This window comes from Erinaceus europaeus, chromosome 3 (assembly GCF_950295315.1).
Source record: "Erinaceus europaeus chromosome 3, mEriEur2.1, whole genome shotgun sequence".
In the NCBI taxonomy this organism is placed as follows: domain Eukaryota; kingdom Metazoa; phylum Chordata; class Mammalia; order Eulipotyphla; family Erinaceidae; genus Erinaceus; species Erinaceus europaeus.
Genome location: NC_080164.1, coordinates 129,509,129 through 129,536,213, shown reverse-complemented (window position 1 = coordinate 129,536,213; position 27,085 = coordinate 129,509,129). Strand labels below are relative to the sequence as shown.

General features: G+C 37.6%; 1 protein-coding gene across 2 annotated transcripts; it reads right to left on the bottom strand.

Moving 5' to 3' along the window:
• Positions 1-1,693: 1,693 nt before the first annotated feature.
• Positions 1,694-26,940, bottom strand: FGF5 (fibroblast growth factor 5). 2 transcript variants are annotated; one of them, XM_007518502.2, is made up of 3 exons: positions 26,456-26,940; positions 18,878-18,981; positions 1,694-4,121 (listed from the first exon to the last, which is right to left on the bottom strand). In XM_007518502.2, the coding sequence occupies exons 1-3, from the start codon at positions 26,793-26,795 to the stop codon at positions 3,774-3,776; spliced, it is 792 nt and encodes a 263-aa protein (XP_007518564.1). In that variant the 5' UTR covers positions 26,796-26,940; the 3' UTR covers positions 1,694-3,773. The 2 variants fall into 2 exon arrangements, with proteins under 2 accessions (XP_007518564.1, XP_060043908.1); XM_060187925.1 differs by lacking the exon at positions 18,878-18,981 and having other exon boundaries at positions 3,959-4,121.
• Between the last annotated feature and the right edge of the window lie 145 nt (positions 26,941-27,085).

Here is a 27,085-nt window from a genome sequence, read left to right as displayed (position 1 = left end):
CCCTTATCATTGTTATTATTATTGTTGTTATTGCTGTCAAAGCTGTTGGATAGGACAGAGAGAAATCGAGAGATGAGGGGAAGACAGAGAGGGGGAGAGAAAGATAGACACCTGCAGATCTTCTTCACCGCTTGTGAAGCGACCCCCTCTGCAGGTGGGGAGCCTCAGCTCTAACCTGGATCCTGACCAGGTCCTTGAGCTTCCTTGAGCTTCTTCCCACCGTGTGCACTTAACCTGCTGCAGTACTGCTGGGCGGAGATAAAATTTTAGATGTGTTAACAGAACAAATCTTAAAAGGAGGTGTATAATTCCTTCAACAAATGATATTTGTTTCTTGTTGCACCAGTACTTGTAATATTTTGGTTGCTTAAAAATGAGATGTATAAGCAATTTTCTACAATTGTTAAAATGGTGCCATAATTCAAATTTTGTTTTGTTTACTGAAATAGTAGAAGGTAATGGCTGGATTCTTCATCACAAGACGAATGTGAGAAAATTATTGTCTTCTATTTCAAGATCATTTTATAGAAGATTCATTGCACAAAACAGGGAAATAACTGGGAAAACATCAGGCTTGCATGCCTGAGGTTTCTAGTTCAATCCATGGATAAACACAAAAAAAGAAAAAGAAAGAAAGAAAAGAAAAAGAAAAAAATAATCTCTCAGATCTGTGCTACTTTCTTTTTTTAGTTTCAAGAAATAAAAGCACATATGACAATATAACTACTAAATTTAGAAGTAACTTTTGTCAGTGTCCTGTGCTATTTTCAGTTAATTTTGAGCAGCTCAGCTATGATAACAGAAAGAACTAAAGTAAAATATGTAGACATAGACTCTCAAATTTGTTTCTTGGAAGGGAATGATGTTGGACAAGGAAGTAACTCAGCATTAGAGCACAGTACCTACATGGATGAGGTCCCAGAGTTCAACCCCTGGTACCACTATGCCAGAGCTGAATGGCACTCTGTTCTCTCATGTGCTTGTGCTTGATCTCTCCCTCTCTCTCCACCATCTCTCTCCTTCTCTCTCTCTCATAAAAAAATAATTGTTAAAATAAACTGATACTATATTTTCTAAAATAAAAATCAGTGTTACCTTTTATTGTAAATCTCCATTTACTATTAAAAATGCTTCAAGTAGAGAAAATCTTAAATTTAACATAAAACTGAGTATCAGTTAATGTGTTTGTCATCTACCTTCTAGGAAAATTATGTTCCTAAATTTTAATGTAAAATCTACTGACTTGCAATGAATATAGTAATTACAACCAAGCAACTTTATTTTATGTTAGGTGGGCCGTTACTGAAAAATCATCAAAAAGACCCTCTTAAAAAGTGGGAGGTATTTATACAAAATCATAACTGTTTTCAGTACATGAGTTAGGTCAATTAATTAATTTATACTTAAGTGAACCTTAATTAAATGTAATTGTGTATGTCGAGTAAACTAAAGATAAGTATAATTTAAATTTTCTTTTTTTTAATTTTAGCTTGGCTTTAAATTTTTTAATTAATGAGTCCTGGATTGTATAACATATAGTTCATAGAAACCTTTTAAAATCAATACCTAATCAAAGCAAACTGGAAGTATAAGATAAGCTATTATTTTTTTTTTTGTCTAACAACCAGCAGCATTAGTCTAATACAATACATACATTGACTTAATTTATTGTTAATCAATTTTAAAATCACCTTTCCCTTATCCATTTAAAAATACATTATCTGCTATTCTTCCTGTTTCACAAATTCAATTTTTCATTTTTACTAAGAACATGATAAACAGTGCACAATTCTTAACAATATATTAGAATAGATCAGAGGATGATTTTTAGTTTTATCATGTTGTATAAAGTGATATTCCAGTCGAATAAGGATTGAATATAACTTTGTTTGCAAAAGTACATTGCTTCATTTAACATAGCACTTTAGTATACAAGTTAATCAAAACTGTAGTCACATTTTAATTAATATTTTAAATCATACATTAAATGTAAACAATATCTAATTATATTACTGACTTTAGTAGCTAGAATATATCATGATGTTTTAGTTGATTAATGGGTGATATATATTATACATAATATATGTGTATAGTTTGTTTCCATTAAAATGAAAACATTTGTTTAATGAGTATTAGCTTCAAGTCCAATAAATTTCCAATTTGCATTTATGCACCAAAAAATAATACATACTTTGTTTTAAGAAAAAAGTGTTTATCATTGTTTTTTAGAAGGAAAAAAGCATGTTTACGTACAAATCACAAACTTTCTGTGAATGCTTTTGCTATTCCTGGAAAAGACACACTTCTTTGTAAGTGTTGGCTATATCTTTTTATTGCCACATTTCTGAAGATAAGCACTTATATTTCATAGAACTCTGTAAAAATGACTACCCAAGAAAGAAATTAAGTCATGAACTGCCATAGGGTAAATTCTCTGTGACATATGCCCACTATTCAATGTTTGAGTTGAGGATTAAGTGCCATTCTTATTTATCAAATTACAAATTTAAATTTCCCATATTGCATCATCAGCTTTATATATATATCTATATATATATTCATCAGAGAGTTTCCTTACAAAAGACAGTTCTATTACTGGAATTATTACCTTTACGGTTGGAAGTTCAAAGAGTGTTTGAGTAATAAGAATATGTTTTACAATGGAATTTGACACAGATAGCTGCATAATTTATCACCTTCAGTTCTCCATGGTGTTCCACAAAGTGGGTAACCCATGGGCCTGTACAGTAGGGATAACAGAGGGTCAAGGTATTTTTAAGCACTGCACTTTCATAGGGTATATTTGATGGGCAGAAAAAAGTGTATACTTCCCACTGTTTAAGAAAGAGGGCAAAGGACAGATAAAAGAAGAAGTGAGGACAAGGCAGAATGAAATTCTAATGAATGGTACAAATTTAATACACATGTATCTCAAATCCTTATCTTATCTCTGACTACTACTTCCAGCCAGAAAATTCTTGGATTTTCTTCTTATTTGTAGCCCACTATAGCCCATCTATAAAGGGGTAAGATTCTACATACATGCAGACGAACACGCACACGCACACACAACACACACACATACCACACACACATACTCATGAGCACCCAAGCTGAGCCTCTGGTGCTGTTGAAGAGAATTCAAACTTTTTAAGATGAAGAACTAAACGTACATTGCCTGAGGTATAGTTGAAACAATACAAATCAAAAGTGCAATGAATAAGTAAAATGAAAAAGAAATGCACATATTACAAATAGTTTATAAACACATTTATAATTCTTAAATTGCAGTAAATTGTTGTCATTAAAATAATAAAAATAGGAAAATATGTTCAATGCAGAGATACTTTTAAAAATAACACCAGAAACCAAAAATTAATAAAATATTTTATCTGCATCAAAATATTCTTTAAAAAAAAAACAAAAAATAAAATGTATCATGTATGTTCTTTCAGGTTGTTCTGTGAAAGTCAGAAAAATGTATTGTCCACACTATTTCACATCCTGAAAATACAGAATGCTAGTCTGCACCAAGCATCAAGCAAAAAAAAGGCTTTATGTCTTCATAAACTGTACCTAAATTGGTACAAAGATTTCCAGTTCAGTTCCTGTCAAAAATGTTTTTGGTTCAGGCAAACTGAAACAACGACCTGATTTCCATACAGTGTAGTACAGCTGAAGCTGTGTCCAAAAAAAAAGTTTCTTCACAGCTCTAAAGACACCTATCATCTCCTGAGGGAAAAGCATGGTTTTTCACAAGGCCAAGGTGAATTTTATCCAAAGCGAAACTTGAGTCTGTATTTGACTGTGTTGGGACTTTTCCGAGGCGCAGAGAGGGGAACCTTTGGCTTGATAGGATTCGGTGGCTTTTTCTTCTCAGGGACGGTCACCGTGAAAGAAAGTTCTGGCTGTTCGGACTGCTTGAACCTTGGCAGAAAGTGGGTAGAGATGTGCTGGGGTTTGACCCGGGGGCTGCAGCCTCGCTTAGCTTTCCCTCGCTTGTTCAGGGCCACGTACCACTCCCGCCCCGTTTTCTCAGTTCTGTGTACTGCCGAAGCATACGTATTATAGCTGTTTTCCTGAAATCGTTCCCTGAACTTGCAGTCATCTGTGAATTTGGCCTAAGGGGGAAAAAGAAGAAGAAATCTAAGTACTAATATTTTCAGCATGAGGTTGTACTATAAAGAATTTCACTGACCCAACTTCCCTACTCCATTCTATTTTTTAAACACCCAATTACATCTTTTAAAGTTGTTTTAAAAGTACTGAATAATATCCTTCTTTCTATATGTCTACTTTCTTCATTAGTGTAGCACTAATTTCTGGTTACTACACACTTAATGAAATAATAGCAATGTATATAAAAGTGTTAGCAGGTACCCAATAGATTTAAACACAGTTTAAAGATTACCCTCAAATTTGTGATCTTAAAAAATTGTACATAAAGGTATTTTTTTCCCTCTTAAACTATCACGAAAATAAATAGAACTATAACATGAAGAAACAATTATCTGGTAAAACACAAATTCATGTTTGGAGAAATGGGGTCATATTCCTTTGAGACAAGAATATGTTTCTCAGTGTTATCAGTGTGATTCATGGTGCTGAGAGAGGGGAAACATATGGCCCTATCAATATTGCATGTGCTCCAGTTCTTCTGGAAAAAAAACCCAAAAAAAACCACTGTTCATACAGTCATATAGGGTTAGCTAGTACACACACACACACACACACATATCCTTGAAATTTTCACAGGATAGTTGAGAAAACAGACAAGAACATGCCCATCAGGGTGCTGCTTGATAGAATTTTAACAACATTATGCAGAAAGCACAATGGTAGAATTGAGGAAGGCATCTAAGAGGACAAAGGTGAAGAGGGCAGGAAAGGCTTCCTAAGAAATGTGACATTTGAGTTGAGTCTTCAAGGACTAGACATGAGGAAGGCAGGTGATGTGAGGAAAGATTTGCAGGGAGCAGGGACATTTTGCTCATAGCCCAGCATGGCATTAATAGAATAATTACTAGTTCAGCGTGATTTCCACTTAGGATGCATGGGAGAAGTAGAGAGAGAGAGAGAGAGAGAGAGAGAGAGAGAGAGGGAGAGAGAGAGAGGGAGAGAGAGAGAGAGAGAACTGACCAGTAGGGGGAGTCGGGCTGTAGCACAACGGGTTAAGCGCAGGTGGCGCTAAGCTCAAGGACTGGTGTCAGGATCCCAGTTCGAGCCCCCGGCTCCCCACCTGCAGGCAGGTCCCTTCACAGGCGGTGAAGCAGGTCTGTAGGTGTCTGTCTTTCTCTCCCCCTCTCTGTCTTCCCCTCCTCTCTCCATTTCTCTCTGTCCTATCCAACAACAATGACATCAATAATAACTACAACAATAAAACAACAAGGGCAACAAAAGGGAATAAATAAATAAAATAAAATATAAAAAGAAATTTTAAAAAACTGACCAGTAGGAGCTCTGGTACTACTCAAACAGCTTAGTTTGTCATGTTGGGGAAAAGAAGCAATAGGGCAAAGGTGAAGAGAATGACAGAATCAGAAATGTGCGATCAAATGTCAATTCTTCCAGTTAAGTTCTTAACCTCAGGCTCCTTTGCCACAATGCTTACATTGTATAGTTATTGTGAAAGTCAGAGATTTTTTTATAGGGAAGGGCTCTGTAGCTGTCATTAAACACAAGTTTCTGTAACCCCTAAAGAATTAGAATTCTTATTCTATACCAGATCACCAGGTTCCATAATTTCAGAAAGCACTATTTTTATGAAATTCCTGAACATGGGAATGTCAAATATTTTAATGCATGTAAATAAAAACACTTTATGTATACAAACATAGATACTGTATTTTATAATCTAAATCAACCTGCCCATTCTTCTAACATACTTGGCATACTTTCTATATCAGACCAAAAAGCAAAAGGTTCTCTGCTGGAGCGAAAAGTCCTTTTCCCTTGCTTGATCTAATTAATAAAGGTGATCTTTTATCTAGAGTGCAGATTGCAACACAGTATATGGTCTGAAAGCCTGAACATTGTAAACTTCTACATAGATATACTGCTGACAACCACAGGAAAATTTTGACTTGCTCAAAGTAGACAATATCAGAAGACAACCAATTCCTGAGCATTTCCAACAATGCATTAGCTTTAATACACAATAGTTCATCCAAATTATTTGCATTTAAAATTAATTCAATAAATAAATATCTTTTTACTTATTTTAATTTTTCCCCCAGGGTTATTACTGGGGCTCGGTGCCTGCACTACGAATCCATTGCTCCTGGAGGCCATTTTTTCCCTTCTGTTGCCCTTGTTGTTTATCGGTGTTGTAGTTACCATTATTGTTGTTGTTGTTGTTGGATAGGACAGAGAGAAACCGAGAGAAGAGGGGAAGACAGAGAGGGGGAGAGAAAGACAGACACCTGCAGACCCGCTTCACCTCCTGTGAAGTGACTCCCCTGCAGGTGGGGAGCTGGGGGCTTGAACTGGGATCCTTATGCTGGTCCTTGTGCCCTGCATCACGTGCACTTAACCCGCTGTGCTACTGCCCGGCCCCCTATTTTAATTTTTTAATATTTTGCATTGCCATTAAGTTTATACCTGTACAATGAATCCATTTCTACTAGCAGCCATTTGTTGGTTTTTTTCCCTTTCTTTTTTATTAGATAGGACAGAAATAAGTTGGGTGAGGATATGGATAGAAAGGGAAAGAGAAAGAGACATCTGCAGACTTGCTTCACTGCTCATGAAGCTTCTCCCCTGCAGGTGGAGAATGGGGGGGCGGTTTGAACCCTGGTCCTCATGCACAGTAATGTGTGCACTCAAACAGATGTGCCACTGTCTGACTACCTCAAAACAATAGTTATTATTTGTGGGGAGGTCATGGGTATATCTACACCTTCCTCAAATATACTATTGATCTTCTGGGCCTGATATCTATGCAGGAAGTAGACAGGATGCATTCCTCTCATCCCTTGCTAACTAAACTATATCCCCACCAACAGTGCTGTGCTAACATCAATTTCCAAGAACACACAGACATTGCTTCTTTTTATTGGATTAAAGAGTTTTAAGGCAAGTCAAGTATAGATATAAATTGCTTACTGCTTAATAAGACTTAAATGCCCTCCTACTTTTTTGACACAACCCCAAAGCTAGAGCCATTTAGAAAGTTTTGTGCTAAACAAAAAGATACACATTTAGGATGGTCGTGAAGTTCATCAAAAATAGAAGAAAGTCTGGGATGGGGGGTTGGGGGTAAGAGTTCAGGTCCTGAAACAAAATGGACCTAGTGGGGGTTGAATGGTTATGTGGGAAACTGGGAAATGTTACACATGTACAAACTGTATTTGCCGTCAACTGTAAAACATTAATCCCCCAATAATAAAGAAAAAATAGAAGAAAGACTCCACCTTCAGAGAGAAACTTCAAAAGTAGTGGAATAATACTGCAGATATCTTTTCTCTGTTTTTCTCCTGTCCTCCATCTCTCTCTCACTATCAAAAAATAAATATATTTAGGAAGTATATTTACTTTGCCTTTGCTTTTTTCTAAAAATGTACTCCATAAACATTAATCACACCATGACCTAACTTCTACCTTTTATTTTTGCAAAGAAAGAGATTACTGTATTCATTTTGGAAGTTTTTTTTCAGTAAATACATTATTTAAGCTTTTCTTCTTGAAAGTATCAAAGACATTTTTCTATTTGTTGGCTCACCTACACACATATTGCACCAGGTTATTATACCTACAGCAAGTCCATCTGAGGGACTAAAATAATTCTATCTAAACTATTCTTTCTAAAAACTTATCTTCTGCCCCCTTGAGATTCATGTTCTAAAGTTTTTCCTTAATGGGATTTTTTAAGGAGATGACTTCCAATTCTAGATTACTGTCATACTTAACAGATTTTCTCAAAAATTTGAGGACACTCACACATTACTTGATGGTCCTCAGTCGTTCCAAATGCTACACTAACATAAAAGTCAAGCCAGGCAGACTGTTTCAGCTGTTCTTAATTTGTTTCCAATTTAATGTTTTATCTGAAAAATTCCTTGTTGTGCAAACTACATACTTTTAAAATAATGGAACTACATTACTCATCTAGAAAATGTGACATAGACGTGGGCTAGCAGTAGCGCAATGGGTTAATTGTACTTGGTGAAAAGTGCAAGGACCTGCGTAAAGATCTGAGTTTGAGCCCCCGGCTACCCACCAGCATGGGGGGGGGTCACTTCAAATGTGGTGAAGCATGTCTGCAGGTGTCTATTTTTCTTTCCTCCACTCTGTCTTCCCCACCTCTCTTGATTTTTCTCTGTCCTATCCAATAACAACAACAGCTATAACAATAACAACCACAACAAGGGCAACAAAATGGGAAAAGCAGTCTCCAGGAGCAGTGGATTCATAGAGCAGGCACCGAGCCTCAGTGATAACCCTGGAGGCAAGAAAAGAAAAAAGAAAAGAAAAGAAAAGAAAAGAAAAGAAAAGAAAAGAAAAAGAAAATAAAAGAAAATATGGCATGGACATAAAGACTTTTCTACAGTTAGGATGTAGAGAGGTGGGGGGGGCTCACCCAGTTGAGGACATTTATCTTTTTTTTTTTTTTTTTTTTGCATCTAGGGTTTTGCTGGGCCTCGGTGTCTGCACCACCATTCCACTGCTCCTGAAGGAATTTTTTTAATTTAATTTTTAAACTATTTATTCATTTTCCCTTTTTTTGTTGTTGCCCTTGTTTTTATCATTGTGGTGGTTATTATTATTATTATTTTTATTGATGTCGTTGTTGCCAGAGAGAAATGAAGAGAGGAGAAGATGGGGAGCGGGGGGCAGGAAGAAAGATAGACACCTGCAGACCTGCTTCACCACTTGTGAAGTGACTCCCCTGCAGGTGGGGAGCCGGGGAATCAAACTCAGGATCCTTACGCAGGTCCTTGCACTTTGTGCCATGTGAGCTTAAGCCACTGCGCTACCGCCTGACCTCACATTTATCATTTATTACCACACACAAGCACCTGGGTTTATGCCCTGATTCCCCATCCCCACCCCCAATTTCTCTTGTTTTGTCAAATAAAATTGTAAAACAAAAAAGGAAAAACAGCCACTTGGATCAGTGGATTCATCATGCAGGTACTGACCCCTAGCAAAAACCCTGATGGCAATAAAAAAAAAGTCGTTAAAAAATGTAGATAGGTGAGTCATACTTCAAATTACTGAAATCAATATCTCATCACCTCATTGCTCCCCTCCCAACAAGCTCCACAACAAAACCCATCATTAAAATACCTAATAAGAACCATCTCTCAGTTTCAAATTATTTTTCTTGTATGAATTGATTCAACAGGTGACTTCACACCCCATTTATGGCAATGTTATAGTGACTAGTTTTACAATGATAAACCATCTAGACATAGTCCTGTTCATGATTTTTGTTGACTTCATTTACCTCTTTTTCTCTACATTGTCTTTCTCTGTAATCCTGCAGTCGTGAGAATAAAGTCCAATTATCAAGACTACATATGAAATTCAAGATAAAATGGTCAAGTCAGTTCATTTCAGTGTGAGTATAGTCACAATCAACAAAATCCATGAAACGAGTACACACAACTACATTTACTTGACTGACCAACTCATTCAGAGGTAGGAGAGTGCAGAGTGTTTAAGGAACAACAAAAACTTGTCGAAAGATCCTTCCCTTCCTTTAACTCTCCTCATTTCTTCACACACCGTGAGGGCACACGGTGAGAAAGAAGTGTTGAGAAGAAAGGACTAATTTGATTCAAGGGAAATGAAATTTAGATTAGGGTGGGTATTTCAGAAAAAATTCATTCTGCATAAACGAAATCTGAGGGTCAATAAAACCAAATACAACATTCTTTCTGAATGGCATTTTAAAAAATTGAAAATTACTCTTAAGCAATCATGTATTTATTAGAAAGAGAACAAGAACAATACTTAGGCATGTACCCTGCTGATGATATCACTCAAGCTGAGCGCCGGTGCCTCACCACTGAGCCACTCAACCTCTTAACATATGATCGTTTTCATCCTTGGTAAATATCGCCTTATGTGATGATTGAGGATATTATTAGCAATATATCAAGGTTATACAAACAAGTAGCAATTGTCATGCCAATATAGATAACTAAATATATGTGTAAGAGGGAGAGAGGAGGGAGTCAGGTGGTGGTGCACCTGCTAAGCACACACATTACAGCATAGCAAGGACTGGGTTCGAGCCTCTGGTCCCCACATGCAGGGCAAAAGCTTCACCAGTGTTAAAGCAAGGCAGCAGGTGTCTCTCTGTGTCTTTCCCTCTCTATCTCCCACCCCCTCAATTTCTCTCTGTCTCTATCCAATAATAGAAGAAAAATTTAAAAAGAATACTAAGGGGAAAAAAAAAGAGGGAGAGAGGAAGAGAATTTCACTAACATCCATGTAAACTTAAGGCACATTGTGGAGTATTTAATCAATTGTAGTGCTCCCCTACCACCACTTTTTTCCCCCAGGGCTGGAGCCTCACACACGCACAATTTCAATACTCGTGGCTGAATCTTTTTAATTCAGATTCAGAGAGAGAAGGACAGAGACCACAGCATGAGAGCCATCCCTGGTACCTCAGCACTTCCATGGAGTGCTGAGTGCAAACCTGAGCAGCGTGCAAAGCATGCATCCTACCCGGTGCAATAGCTCTCTGCCTCTCAATCTGAGCTCTTTACTTCACTTTGTTTTCTTTGATTTTCCTTTTTTTCTCTTGATAACCATATAAAGTTGAGAAATAATCAAGCAAACAGAAATCTTTAAAATGCTGTTGTAAACTTAGTAAATTACAGAGCAAAAAGAGCTGAAAGCAATGTCTTCCAGTGTGGTGAGGGCTGGGCTTGAGACTTACGTCACAAACATGGCAAAGCAGCCCCCTCTCAGGTGAACTATCTATCTGGCCCCTCCTCTAAGCCTTTTTTTATTAAGATAGAGATACAGAGAGGCAGAGAGAGAAGGCAAGAAATCAGAGTACCCAAATTCCCTTCAATATGAAAGTGAGTTGTTTTGCTGGCCTCCTCCATACTTTCTGAACTCACTTAAAATATCTCAAGGAGCTGGTGCAAAATGCAGATTTACCCTCATCATGACTCAAAAGAGTGTTTTGATGAATGAGAAGAGAGATTCTGAATTTGCATCCTTAACCAGCATCCTATGTGAGCTTTAAAGATATTAACTTTTATGACTAGGAAAGTGGCAAGAACTGGGACATCACTCAGGTATATTTGGTTCTAGGAAATCAAACCCACAAGTCATGTGAATAGTCCTGTGCTCCACCCACTGAGCCACTTCCCTGGCCACCCAGGTGATTCGGATGCTCCTCAGGTGCGGGTGGTATGGTCTGAGATAAGGCATTTCTTACGGTTGCTCTTAATAACTCAGCCAAACTGTACTTTTCAGGGCTAGTGTATATAAGGTGTTTGACACATATTATTTTACTCTCACCACACTTCCACAACTGTTTGGATGTCACTGCCTGATTTTCCAATCAGAGCAGCAAAGGACGTAATTTACCTAAGGCCCACTGTTACCAAGTTCCAGAGGATCTCAGTGACATAATCTCAGATTAAAGCTCTTTCAATAGCAGGAAACACACTGAGACTATCTCTAGGCTTTTATAGGGTCTAACCTACCCTGGAATTGCCTTCTTGTTAAATTTTTAATGAAAAACAGGTGTCGAGCAATCATGGACCCAAAGCTTGGAAAAGTGGAGAGGAAGTATTAGGGAGGTACTCACTGCAAACTCTAGTATACTTCTGCTTTCTTACTTTGGTGCCATACTCCAAACTCAGTCAATTTCTGCTTTGCGTTTCTACTTCTTTTTTTTTTTTTTACATGCATAACATTCCCCAGATTCCCATTTAGCAATACAACCCCCACTATTTCATTCATCATTTTTCATGGACCTGTATTCTCCCCACCCACCCACCCACCCCAGAGTCTTTTACTTTGGTGTAATACTCCAATTCCATTTCAGGTTCGACTTGTGTTTTCTTTTCTAATCTTGTTTTTCAACTTCGCCGGCCAGACTTCCCTGGATTGAAGACACCACCAATGTGTCCTGGAGCTCAGCTTCCCCAGAGACCCATCCTACTAGGGAAAGAGAGAGGCAGACTGGGAGTATGGACCGACCAGTCAACGCCCATGTTCAGCGAGGAAGCAATTACAGAAGCCAGACCTTCTACCTTCTGCAACCCACAATGACCCTGGGTCCATGCTCCCAGAGGGATAGAGAATGGGAAAGCTATCGGGGGAGGGGGTGGGATATGGAGATTGGGCGGTGGGAATTGTGTGGAGTTGTACCCCTCCTACCCTATGGTTTTGTTAATTAATCCTTTCTTTAATAAAAATTAAAAAATAAAAAAAGAAAAAAAGAAAAAAAAAAAGAAAAACAGGTGTCACTCTCCATACAGAGCCAGATCTCATTTTATACTAAAGGGGGTCCCAGGGTCTAGTTTTCGATACATCACAGTCAATATTTTTTAATGAACTAGGTCAGAATTGCATAATGTAAAATGAAAACGGGCCTGTACTGGAAAAGCAGTCTGAGAACTATTGTTGTGTCAAAATGACTAGATGTTTGCTTTTACTCAGTAGATCCAAAACCCTAGGAAATCAAGGGAAGCTTCTCTTCAAATATCTCTGTTGAGCTCTTGGGCCTGCCAACTTGACAGTCAACACTCTCAGTCACTCTTTGCTGAGCAGGAGAGTGGAATGCTTACTGACTTATTATTCCTCTTTTAATGATGATAACTATTGCTTAAGCTCCCATTTCTCCTCTCAGTCAACAGGCCCAGTGCTAGGGGCTGCAGACTCCCCCTCACTCTGCCCCCAGCACAGGAAGTCCAGTCCAGACGGCCTTCCCAGCCAAGCCAGCTGGCACCTCTAAAACCAGGAAAGGAGGAAGCTCTAGTCCTCGCTCAGGGCCGATCAAGCGCACATTCCATGCCTGTTTCGTAAACTCTGCAATTAGCTTTCCTTCCAAACATGATCCCCTAAAACCCTGAGAAACAAAAATAATTCCAGCACATGCTTCTCTCTGGACCTGGAAGTCAAAAGGCGGCAAGCTATTGGGCATTCTTTGTGAAAAGACTGCAGAAGACATTACAACCACCTTCTCCAGAATTCACATTTTTTTTTAAAGGAAAGAACAAGATATAAGACAGAGCTCTGAAAGAATTTTGAGATTATGACCATACCAAAGTTTAGTTACTTAAGGGCATGAGCCTGGCCAGTCTACTCCCAAATTATGCTTCCTGGACAAATCCAGGAGATAGAGGGCGACTGCTGCACAAAATAGCTTGGACCCAAAGAAAAATAGTCAGTGAGAAGTGGGGTTGGTCTACATATCTGAGGGGGTCACATCTGCCTGGTCCCTAAATCAGAAATTCTTCTAAGAAGACTGAGGATCACCAAGCAGCTGCCTGAGAGCACAACCAGGAAGACCTTTTAACAGTAAATGCTGAGTGGGGGCTCTGAGTGGGGGTGTTGTAGTATCATCTCATTTAAAACTCTCAACTCTCACAACGTACTGCTACTTTCCTCTTTCTCTTTTTACAGGTGATAAAACCAAGGATTTAAAAGATGAAAAGTGCATGGAGTGGAGAGAGGGCTCGGGCAGTAGAACTATGGTCTGAACCACTTATCCAAGGTCTTTCATTCTTTGATCTGGACCCACTTTAGGTAAGTCCAGAAAGGCTGTCTTTGGAACCTCCTGTACAGAGGACAGAATGGTGCTCCATCCTATGAGCCTCACCTGAGAAGGAGTTGAGAAAGAAAAGAGAGGTCATGGTGAAAGCTGACTAAACTTTATGGCTCTTTGGGAAGCAATTACCTACTCCTACTCTTAATGAGTGTCAGCAATTTTTGAGAAGGAAAACATCATCCACCTTCATCCTGGTAAAATGTTGAAAAGCCAAGGGTGAGAACTTGGCTGTGCTGTCACTTACAGAATACTAGCAAAAGTGAGAAGGCGAGCTGCTCTGGCTTAGTGTGCTTGTGTACAGCGAGTGAGTGCAGCGCAAAGTGCACACCATGATTCAAGTAATTCAGTGGAAACTTCTCTAACTGAGCTAAGATATTTAGCGCAAGTGCACACATGCACACACGCACACTAGAAAGCAGCAGCATTAGTGTTGCTTAAGTCTAGCCTTTCTGGACAGTTTCTGTTTGCCATGTTTATGTCCACTGACAATAAAGCATTTTCTTCTTTTTAAAAAATAAAATATTATATTTCATAGGAAAGGGAAAAATTGCCTAAACACTGTCCCTCTGCTGGCTCTAGGAAAGGGAAAAATTTGAGAGGGAGAAGGGATGCAGAGGGAGAGAGAAAGAGAGACATCTGCAGCACTGTTTCACCACTAGTAAAACTTCACCCATGTAGGTGAGAACTTGGGGCTTGAACCCATGTCCTTGTCATAGTAGTGTGTGTGTTCAACCAGGTACACCACCACCCAACCCCAGTAAAGCGCTTTCTAAGTGAAGATTTTCAGTATAAACAGACTATTCAAAACAAATATTTTCCCTGTTTCAAAAGTAAAATTATACACATACACACACACACACACACACACACACACACACATATAGTGGTTTTTTTGTTTGTTTTTTTCTGACAGGACCTCATGCCTCCATGATTCCAAGTTTTCCTCCCAGCTGTTTTTTTTTTCTTTCTTTTTCTTTCCTTTTTCAACTTCAGATGGTTGAGGGCAAGAAGAAAGGGGAGGGGGGAGAAAGAGAAGAGGGCCATCAGACCATTATCCACTACTCAAGAAGCTTCCCTTAGTGCCAGGCATGACACTTCCATTTGTGCCAAGGGCTTAAATCCAGGTCCTCATGCACGATGCAGTGTGTGCTTTGTCAAGTGACCTATCTCCTGAACGTTCATCCTGAGAGGTGTTCCCTGTGTAACACATCATTATATTGAAGAATCATCATTAGCAAAATTTTGTGAATGGTCTGTATGTAGTGGACATATCAGCTCTTTCCTAGACTTTAAAATCACAGAAGTGCATGGTGGAAAGACAATTCCCTCACTCTCCCCTCCCCCATAAAAAGAGCTTTGAAATGAGACTCTGAGAATTAGAATATTCTAAGGATATATATGGCTTTTTTTTAATGTTTGAAAACACTGTTTTAAAGGTTTACTTACTTAATGGGAGAAAGACCAGAGTATCACTTTGTTATATGAGGTGCCAAGAACTGAACCTAGGGCCTCACATGTGCAAGTCTTGCACTGTAACCACTAGGCAACCTCTCCTGTAAGCTGAAAACAATGTTGAGACTTGCGAGTTTACATTCTTGTAAGATAATACATAAAAATAATGTTATTGGTTGCAAACAAAGCTCAATGTCTTCTTTCAAATTATTTTTACCTGCCAAGCACTGCAGCATTTGAGTAGGAAGAGAGAATTTTTAAATGATGTAGTTCTGGTTCAATCACATGTTGTTGTGTTATCTTACATTTTCTTTGAGACTAATCACTCGCCCATGTAACATTATAATGTGTGAAAGTGCTTTGAAACTTTATGCAGTGGCTTCAGGACACGACATGTGGAAAATCATAGGACTTGCAACTATGAGGTCCTGAATTCGATCCCTAGCACCTTAACTATCAGTGATGCTCTAGTTCTTGCTTGCTTTCAATAACTAAGTAAGTATTTAAAAAGCAAAACTAAAATACTGCAAACATACTATCTCCATTTAGGAATAGATTTTTGATATTATGGCTGTTACTATAAAAATGAAGTTGTAGGGAGTCGGGCAGTAGCACAGCGGGTTAAGTGTATGTGGTGCAAAGCACAAGGACCAGCATAAGGATCCCGGTTCGAGCCCCTGGCTCCCCACCTTCAGGGGAGTCACTTCACAGGCGGTGAAGCAGTTTTGTGGGTGTCTATCTGTCTCTCACCCTCTTTGTCTTCCCTATCTCTCTCCATTTCTCTCTGTCCTATCTAACAACAATGACAACAATAACACCAACAATAATAACTACAACAACAATAAAACAAGGGCAACAAAAGGGAAAATAAATAAATATCAAAAAATTATTTAAAAAAATGAAGTTGTAGATGTATGCGTTTCCGTCTAATATGTTTTAGTTCACTTTTACTTTACTGATAAACCTAAAAACTAGTCTACTAATTTTCTCAATTTTATCCAAGACACAATTGACATGGTCATTATGTGTGTTCAAGATGGACAATACAATGATTTAGCATACATATTTATTGTAAAATGATTACAAAAGTTCTCTATAAATGCTGCACAGTTATTAATGTAAATTGACTCAAGAATTACACTTTAAATTAAAAAATATATGCAAAAAATACCTTGTGAGAACTATGGTGCTTATCATGGGGCCAGCAGGGCATAGAACTTTAGCAGTGGGTATAGTATGGAACTATTCCCATGTAATCTTATAATCTGTAAATAACTATTAAATCACTAGTAGAAATTGTTTAAAAGATAGAATGAGAAAAAATAAAATGAATCCTAAAAGTATAACCAGCTTCTAGCTTTTCTGATTTTATTAAAAAGCCAAGGTTAAATCAATTTATGTTTGAAGTCACAAAAACAACTTTTTGACATGTGTAACTAGAAACTGAAAACAAGAGAGACAACATTTTGGCATAAAACTGATAATTGCTGGGATTAATATAGTTCCTAAATTCAGCTTTTTTAAAAATAAATCACCGTATAATTTAATTAAGTTTTCATCTAGAGAAAAAAAAAGTGCTAGTAAAGTTCAGGTAAGAGAGAGTAGGCTTGGACAATTGGTTTAGAAAAACCCCATATAATCGGAGGGCTTAATTTTTTATCTACAATTCAGCTCAAAGTCATCAGAATGACTTTTATATCAAAGAGCCTCAATGAGTGACAAGAGCAAGACTTGCTTTGTACTGTTAGAAAGTCATTATTCCATGAAATAACTTTAGCCTGCCAAAAGAGGAAAGAATAACAGATGCTGTTTTTGCATTATCTGCATTATTTCAACCAGCCACCCTTAGACATTTGGGTCAAATTTCTAGAAATTTGTTACTTGCAGTTGACAGAGGAATCATGTATCCTAACCTTTCAGCTTGACCTTCCTAATTGGCATCCATTTGTAATACTTCTTTTTTTTTTTTCTGGCAATTATCCTTAAGCTGGCCTAACTCTAGTCTATTTTTTGCAAGTACTAAGGCATGAATCAGAATATTTGAAAAATTAAGAGTCTTACCTAAGACAAATAAAGGTACACTTCTTTACATGAAGTGCATATTCTTATAGTGCTTACATTTTATAAGGCATTTTGATTCCCATATATTCAACTGAGGAAAAGTTAATGTATTCAGATATGTTTTATTATTGTTTTCTAGTCTGTGTGTATTTTCTAAAAATCAAATATTACTTTTAACAAAAAGAGATTTCTTTCCAGAACGAGGCAGAACCTAGACCTTCTAATAGATAATAAAGAACAAGCCACTGTTTTGTGAATATTATATTAAAAACTGCTAGATCATAATAACACGTTTGGAAAACAAAAGAAGTAGATGATGTATAATTCTTTCAACAGGTAGTTAAATAGAATAAGAACAGTCCTTGTTTATTTTAATGCACTTAAATAAATAACAGCTTATGCTTTGACTACTATATGATACAGATATTCATTAAACGCAAGTGCCAATTACTATTCTAAAAGTGCCATCTGTATTATCTCATTTAATCATCAAATAACTGTATAAATAGCTTGAATTCTACTTTCTTCTCTAAAACATATTAACATAACTTTTAATTGCTAGAGAAAGGAAAACTGGCAAAGTAGGATCTCATCAATTTATCTAATAAGAATGAAAAGAAGTCCCACATACAGGGGAGAAGTTTCACCAGTGGTGAAGCAGTGTTGCAGGTGTCTATCACACTCTCTTTATCACCCCCTTCCCCTCAATTTTTGGCTGTCTCTATCCAATAAATAAATAAAGATAATAAAAATTTTTTAATGAAAGGAAGTAAAATCGAGGAATTAAGATCGAAGAGTAATTCACCTTTAAAACACTTGAAATCATCAACTACAGAAAAAGCATACCACACTTGTATTATTTATTTGTACTGGCAGAGATAAACAGGCTCTGTGAGTAGAAAAATTAAGCAAAACATATTTGCTATCTTTAAAATGTCATAATGCCTCCAACTAATGAAAAATTTAAGGAAAAACAGAAACCTATAATTTATATATTGATAAAATAGAAATGGTCTGAAGAAAACTCTGAAAGCAAAATTATTCTCTGAAGTTTTTAAAAGTCATTTTTTCATGCAACAAAAATGAAAGGAAGCCCTCAAAAGAATCACATAAATATTCTCTGTGAAAATTTAAAGTCTTCTATGTATTGACTTCTTCCAGTCATACTTATTAGCAGAAACTGTGTTGTATACTATCAGAACCAATTTTTAGCATCATGAATAACCTGTAAAATAAAAAAGAGCCTGGATCTACTAAATATACATATACTCACCAAAATAAATAAGTCTAGAATACTGTATTTCTCTACAGCATTTCTCTTCACTTAGATTATTCTTGGGGAATAATAATGGTAATCACTTTGACAATGCTATTTTCAAATACACTTATCATTAATTAAAACTTTGTGTTCTCTATGTTATCATTTTTTGTAAATGCAACCTCTAAATAATGAGTAATAAAAATTCATACAGATCTCTTGGTTAAGTTTACATATATTTTATTTTAAAAAGTTCTCTGGGAATATTGTCTTTAGAGATCAATTGCAAAATCACTTAAATCTATTACAAATGCAAAATCTCTATAACACTTTATCCAATATAAAGTGGTTCTACTTACACTTGCATGGAGTTTTCCTTTTTTTGACATCGCTAAAAATTTGTTGCTGAAAACTCCTCGTATTCCTACAATCCCCTGAGACACAGCAAATATTTCCAAAATACCTAGGATGACAGAAATCCCAAAATAAAACACAGGCTCCTCTATATAACAATGTGAAAAACTAAACTTTTACATAGATTCTTTCAAATCTTTATCACTGTGAACTTAAAAAAAAAAATCACTATTTAACACTTATTTTTCTTTATGACGTTCTTTATGTAAGGAAAGACTAGCACTCAAGTGTCATTTAAAATAACACATTTCAAGATTCAGAAAATTTGTTTTACTTCATCAGTACTTATTAATTTTATTTCACAAATTATGCCACTTTTGAAAACAATGTTTGACAATAGTATCCTTTTAAGTTACATAGGAATTTCAAAGATGTTTTTCAAAATAATCCTCATGCATTATTTCACTATCAATGAAGATACACTCCTTTAAATACTAAAGCACATAAAGTCTACTTAAGACTTGTGTAGACATCTAAAAGCCTTGGAAAGAATGCTTATTTACATAAAATAAATCCCTCTACTCAAATTATGATAATTATAAACATACAAATCAATATACTGCATACTCAGTCATACTCACAATTAGTGACTCATATGTCACTAATTAAGGACACATAACAAGCTACTGAAAGCATTATAAATAATTTGGGATTACTGGATCAATGAAGTGTTTAATGGCCATGGTAAGAGACATCTTGTATTTTGAATGACTTCTGGAAGAAAAGTTTAATGAGGTATTTTATTACATTATTGTTTATGGTGAGTATTTGTATTTCATAATTAGTATTATCAAGCCAGTGCTCCTCTATCTTCTATAATAGTTTGAAAGTCCACATTGACTAAGTCAAGGGACTCATACAACACAGTTCTAGAGTATTTGAAGAAAGTAAAATTCTTGGTTTGTGTACAGCAGACTCTCATACCAGCTGTATGAGTATATGTGTCATGTATGGTGATATATGAACTTGAGAGAAGCATAATACTTTTTGGTAATTGTCAGCATCTTTACTGGACCCTTATGCTTCACACATGAATGAAGTAAGTGGGTACTTGTAGAAAAACTGTTACTTATTCAATGGTATTAAACAGAAAAAAAAAAACTTCATCAGACAGTTTGTAAAGGGAGGCATAGCAGAAGAATTGTATTTTATAGACACCTTTAACGTGCCGTAAATAAAATACTTCTCAGAAAACTTCAATGGTCCATTATTAGTGGGTACTTCTTTGAAAGGAAAAGAAAAAACTAAAAGCAGAAGTTTTGAAAGAAAGGAACTCATTTTTGTTTTAGAAGAACTTTCATCTCATAAATTATTTTTTCAAAATGTTATTTACAACAGCCTTTCTATGTAAATTATTTGACTATGATGCATACCTGAGGGTTTAGAATTGTCATTATATGAAATAGTAACAAATCACAGAGAGTGCATCAAAAAAATTAAATACACTGCACAACAAAGTATGTTGCAATAATATTACTGGTATAACATGGATAGTACATCTGATATAAGTCTATATTTCTATCAGAATTATAGAATGATGCTGCAAAAATTAATGATTTTAGGTAGACTGGAGGTAGAGATATAATTATAAATATATGTGAACCCAATTTTTAAAAAAAGGGTAAGTGATATTATGTGTGATGTTAGATACAAAAGAGATGATATAGACTTGGTAAAAATAAAAAAGGAGCTCACGTTCAGCTGAGAAATAATTACAGAAGCCAGACCTTCCACCTTCTGCACCCCATAATGACCCTGAGTCCATACTCCCAGAAGGATAAAGAATAGGAAAGCTTCCAGTGGTGGGTATACTGAACTCTGGGGATGGGAATTGTACCCCTCTTATCCTATGGTCTTGTTGATCATTATTATATCAATAATAAATAAATAAGGAGATTTGGTTATTTGTTTTCCTATCATTTATTCATGGCTCTACATTATTAGAGGTTTTTAATGCCATTCTCTGAGAAATTATCTGGCATTACAAATGCAATCTTTTTTTTTGCATTAGTGAAAAATACATGGTAGCATAAAAGACAAACTCTCATTTAGTGTATGTGTCTACTGGCTAATAGTCACTACGTCAGTGAAAAAAAGTCCATAAGCATTTGTCTGATGGGAATACTATTCTGTGAATATAAACTACTGGTTTTTGACAATTAGAATTTCTGTTTTTAAGACCCATTTTTGTACTCATTAAACTCTATAAAATTTGCATTGTAATGAAATTTAAACAGAAGGAAGATAAATATATGTAAATATGGTATCATTTTATTACAATTTGCATAGTTTCTTTTATATGCCCTAATATTAAAAAGATGTATTTCCTGAGAATTAAACTAACTTGAGGCTTTTAAGAAGGTTGTATATGAGGGCTTATAATATTTGTTGCTTGGTCTTCACTACCTCAAGACAACTTTTTCATGTAGAAAGAAAGAAATAGAGACAGAGAGGGAAAGATACCACAGCACTGAGATGCTTACTTCAAGGCCATGGGGCTGGACTCAAACTTTCATGCATATGACAAAGCAAGTTCACTATCCAAGAAAATCTTTCTGGCCCTTAACATTTTATATTAAATTATGAGGAATGTAGCAAAGAAAAAAAAATTGAGGTTGGGTGAAATAATTACTTTTCATATAATCCTTCTAAACCTTACTGTAATTATGGCATACTTTTGAGAATTCTGTTCAGGCAATAATAAGGTAGTTTCTAAAATAATTTTGACAGTTAATCTACAATATTTTTTTTTCTAGAATGTTGGAACAGATTCTACAAGCCTCATAATTTAACTTCCTTTGCTTCACAAGAGACCACAGACCTATAGATTTTTATCATGCTAAATCTCAGTAACTTACTAAAGAATTCTACATAATATTTTAAACCTATGTGCACTGTAGTATTATTACACACACACATATATATATGTGTGTGTGTATTCCAGAAAAATGGATATTTTTCACTTGTAATTTCCTGACCTCTATATCACTAAAAATAGGTAATAACTTTGATGACAACTTACATGCCACAGTATGGATGCAAGATGATATCTCCAAGTAAAGCTGCATAAGGCTAAATGCGAACATAGACTGTCAATGACTGTTTGGTAAACTGAATAGTTTGCTTTGACCTTTTCATTACCCATCTTTTTCCCCTTTTCTTGTGTGGACACATGTTTTAGTACTTTGCTGCTACTTTGCCTTCTTCTGCTTGGGAGAAGAGGGCAGAAAAGAGGATGAGTATAAATCAATTCACATTAAACTGCTAATGACAGAGTATTATCTTTCCCAGGGTGTTCACATTCAGTAGGATCAAAAGAAAAGGGCAATGTTCAACAAAAGGTCTTTCTCTTTTTTTGAGCTTGACAAGTCTTGGTAAGTGGTTAAATGAGGCAAGAGTTAGGTGTCTCTCAGATACCACAGGCTGTTTAAGCCTGTTACAATTATAGACATGAATTATGAAATACATCTGACTTTTAAGAAAAATATATATCCAGATGTATGTTTATTTCATTCCTTCCATATTTTAATGCAATAAAGCTCTATTAGTAATAGTTAATATAACTACATAGCCATCTCCTTTTTCTTTTTTTTAAATATTTTTTTATTTATTAATGAGGAAGATAGGAGGAGAGAGAAAGAACCAGACATCACTATCGCACATGGGAATCGAACTCAGGACCTCATGCTTGAGAGTCCAAAGCTTTATCACTGTGCCACCTCCCGGACCACCATCTCCTTTTTCTGAATAAATAGAAGGACATATTTTATGTATTTTTAAGCATCTAACAACCTATTTGAAATATCTCCAGAGAAAAACTATTTAAAACTGAAGTTTCTCTACTTGCATGCACATAAATATGTTATGTCTTTATCAGATCTAAGTCTTAAATTATCTACGTGAGTAGTATTCTTTGATTAAACTATTGTTTAGCAATAGTCTAGTAATAGTAAAGAAAATGTCCAGTTGAGTCGGAAGATATAGACAATGATTTATCCAGACTTGATCGATTATACAAAAACTGACTCTGTGTGACATGAAAACCGATAGTGAATTCAGATTTTTTATTTATTTATTTTTTTCCTCCTCCAGGGTTATTGCTGGGCTCGGTGCCTGCTCCATGAATCCACCGCTCCTGGAGGCCATTTTTTCCCTCTTTTGTTGCCCTTGTTGTAGCTTCATTGTGGTTATTATTATTGCCCTTGTTGACGCAATTCGTTGTTGGATAGGACAGAGAGGAATGGAGAGAGGAGGGGAAGACAGAGAAGAGGAGAGAAAGACAGACACCTGCAGACCTGCTTCACCGCCTGTGAAGCGACTCCCCTGCAGGTGGGGAGCCGGGGGCTGGAACCCGGATCCTTACGCCGGTCCTTGCGCTTTGCGCCACATGCGCTTAACCCACTGCGCCACCGCCCGACCCCCGAATTCAGATTTTTTAAAAATAAGTAACATTGTGGATTCTATATTGCCAAAATCTATTATTGCAATTTTATGTGAAAACTTTTATTTTATTTAATTATAGCCTTAAACATTTGCTTTCCTTTTATTGATAGTTACCTGATTGTCTATTCTTCAATAATTCAAGAAAAGTAAATAGAAATGTTGTATTAAAATTGAGCTTGAAACATTAAAGTGTTCCTATACACTAGAAGAACCCCATCAACTGGCTGCCAGTACCCATCTTTCTTCACTCTCCTCTAGTAATTTTTCATAATGAGAGTTTATGTGCAATAAACTTATTCCTTTTCTGTCTTAAAAACATAGAAACTATTGTATAAAAAAACTAAGAACATGCCAATTGCCATGTATTAACTATACAAAATATGTTTCACTAATTATGTTTTTTCTATCGTAACACAGATATAGTACTATTAGATCTGAAGTAAGACTCTGATGCATCCTCTGTGGTCCTCGACATAGGTTTCTAAGTGTATTTGTTACAGTCAGACAAAAGTCCATGACCAATGTCTTGGTTTATGTATGTGTCAAGAAACTTTCAAGTGTTACTTTCAAAAAAGCATACACCAACAGATATTAGCAAGTTTCTGTTTCTCTTTCACAGCTACTTAAAGGGAGACCAACTTCAAATTTCCAAATGATATACCACCTTACTAAACATGACTTATTGTATAAACTCTTCAGTGATTGATGTTAGCTAAACCATACAAAACATTACTGTGCATTCTAGACCTTATGTGAGAAACACACACACACACACACACACACACACACACACACACACACACACACACACACACACATCCAATAGTAACCAAAACATCAGGATTCATTAAGTGCTTATCTTATTCTTTACTGGGTGTAATGAATGAATAAATCAGTGAATGATCAAAAATCATCTTGAAAAATATCAAATAGTGAATGTTAATTGTAAACTGGAATGAATTAAGAAAGGTTAGTTAAATTAAGCTTTATTTAGGTACTGTTTAGGAAACACTTCTGTCCTTTTGTAGATATTTTTACATGGATTTTTGTAAAATAATTTTTACTTTAGAACTAACCACTACAGACCAATGTCTTCTCTGACTGAAAATACTCATTGGTGTTTTGTTCTTTTTTATTTTTCTTATTATGGTTCTCTATGATTTCCTCTCTGGCAAGACCTAAACTGCAAAAATCTCTTTCTCATGATTTTCTCCAAGAAAGGATGGCTAATATCTTGGGAATGACTCTGGTTTTCAGGAATCTTTGCACAACAAAACCCATCCCAGACATATCCATTCACCCTTGTAGGGTCCCACCTCCTGCCTACTGCTAGCTAGATCTGAGTCCTCCCCAGGGGATGGAGAGTGCCTTCTGTTGGTGCTGATTTCCTGGACAAACCGTAAGAACTGAGTAGAAATGGTTTTCATCTAAAAAAAAAAGGAAGACAGGTTGTTGGAGATGGAGAGTAACTTCTTATGGAGTAGAGAGTTGGGTGGCACAAAATGAAGAGGACATGGTAACATTGAAATAGACCTCTCTCCCAGATTCCCCTTCACTCTTTGTCACCAAATAAAGGAGTTATTTGCTAAGAATGTAACTAAGATGAAAACTTGCCCCAGGGACAATTGCAAAGGGCCCTTTCTTGGGTTAGGTGCTTTGGACTGTCTTGCTGCAGACATAGCCACTAGCTGGATAGGGTCTAGGGGTCAGAATGCAAAGGTTCCTTTTGTAGTGCAAACAGTCAGATTTTCCACTGCCCACCTCCAGAACCCCTGGAATGTAGTTCGCCTGCATGACCTAGGAGCCTCCAACCAAGCTCCAAAGGCAGCAGCTACCTGGCAACTCTGGCACCTGCACTCCTCCAGAGGCCAAAGGTTCAAGTTCATTACACCTGGGAGCTACTAGCCTGACTCAGGGCTTAAGACCATGCACAGAGTGCTGTCTCTGGCCAGTTCTGCTCTTCCAGTAGCCCCAGCTGTGGTCCTATCTGGTGAACTGATCCTGGTGAACTGATCTGGTGAACTGCATGAGAGATGCTGCTCTGCCTTTGAATTACCCTCTCTCCAAATCAATCTAGTACAAACATTTAAATCTTCTCTCCCCTTAGCTGCCCTGACGTCTGGAAACTGCCATGAAGGTCTGCTGAAAGTGAAGAAATGAGAAAAAAAGTGAAAGAGGAAGCTCAGAAGAAGAAAAAATAATAATTTGATTTAAAAACCAATTATACAATTTGCACTTGTGTCAAATTGAATATCCCCCTGAGTTTTTCTAAAAGAAAGAACTTCCCCTCTCTAATTGTCCTTAGAGACCAAAAAGTATGGTTACTTTTTCCCAAACCAGTTTTCATGATCTCAAGATACTGAAATGTTGCTAAGCCCAACTCTGGAGTTCAGAATTCAAATGTCCATCACGTCTCCCTCTCTAAACGTGTCCAGTTTTCCAGATCAGTCTCCCAAGCAGGGCTTCTCTGATCTTCCCTAAATGTGAATATCTACCGTGAGAGCGAGTATTTATGCATGCACAATAGCCACACACACACACACACACACACACACACACACACACACACACACACGTGTCTATACATAGATAATGTTTGTGTGGGGCTATGAGTTAGAGGTTGTGAAATTTAATCCTAAGAAAAGAAAAGAAAAAAATCCCATTCAGTTATGAGCAGGTTAAATGATACCTTTTGGTGTCTAATGAAAAATGCCAGCCTAACACTTAAGCAGTATGTAAACAGAAATTAGAGAAGGAGGACAGCGGGTTTCTTTTCTTTCTTTTTTCTCCCTGAGGTTCCTCTTTGGGACTAGAAACAGGGCACCTGGCTGTGCAGCCTCCTGGTAACCTGCACCCCGGGAGTACAGTGCCTCAAACCCAGGAGAGGGGCGCGTGCGAGAGCGCTGTCTCCTCTGCTCCGCCCCGCCGGGTGGCGGCCCCGCTGCGTCCGGCGCCCGGCTCCGAGGCGAGCCAGTGCCCGGTCCCGAGCAGAGCTCACCGGCTGAGGCTCCAGATTCTCCCGCCGCCCGCCCGCATCGGACGGGCGTTGCAACAGAGACACATACAGAAGAGCAACTTACTTAGCATGTTAGCTTCGTGGGAACCATTGACTTTGCCATCAGGGTAGATCTGCAGATGGAAACCGATGCCCACCCTGCAGTAGAGGCTGCCAGTGCGGCGCCCCGAGGGGCTCCACTGGAAGCTGCTCTGCTCCGCGCCGCTGGCCGGGCCGCCCTGCGGGGCCGCAGGGGAGGCGGGGGCAGAGGACGACGTCCGGCCGCTACTGCTGGCACCTCCTGGGCTCCTGTCAGTGGCAGTGGGTCCGGGGTGCCCTCTGGGGGCGAGGCGCTTCTCACCGTGAGTCCAGGCACTGAGGATCAGGTGGCTGAGGAAGAGCAGGAGGAGGAAGGACAAGCTCATTCTTCCAGCCGCGGGGGTCCGAAGTGCATCTTGTAGGGCTGGCTCCGGGCTCTGTAGCCCCCACGCGGCTGCGTGCCTCTGACGCTGCCCCCCTGGCTGCACCGGGTGGACATAGCCTCGGGGAAGAGTGAGGGAGAGGGGAGAGAGAGAGAGAGAGGCCACCGGAGCGGATCTCGGCGCTGGCACTGGGATATTTATAACGCCAGTGATCTCACTGCTCCGTGCACGCCTGCGGAGCTTCCCCTCACCCGCGGCTTTGTGTCCTCCCGGGTCTGTGCGGGGAGGGAGGC

Excerpts from the sequence above, each read along its gene's own strand:
- FGF5 (XM_007518502.2), bottom strand. The coding sequence starts at position 26,795 with ATGAGCTTGTCCTTCCTCCTCCTGCTCTTCCTCAGCCACCTGATCCTC. Across the intron at positions 18,982-26,455 it reads CCACGAAGCTAACATGCTAA|GTATTTTGGAAATATTTGCT; the intron begins GTAAGTTGCTCT and ends CTGTCATCCTAG. Across the intron at positions 4,122-18,877 it reads AAGGAAAACTCCATGCAAGT|GCCAAATTCACAGATGACTG; the intron begins GTAAGTAGAACC and ends TTTCCCCCTTAG.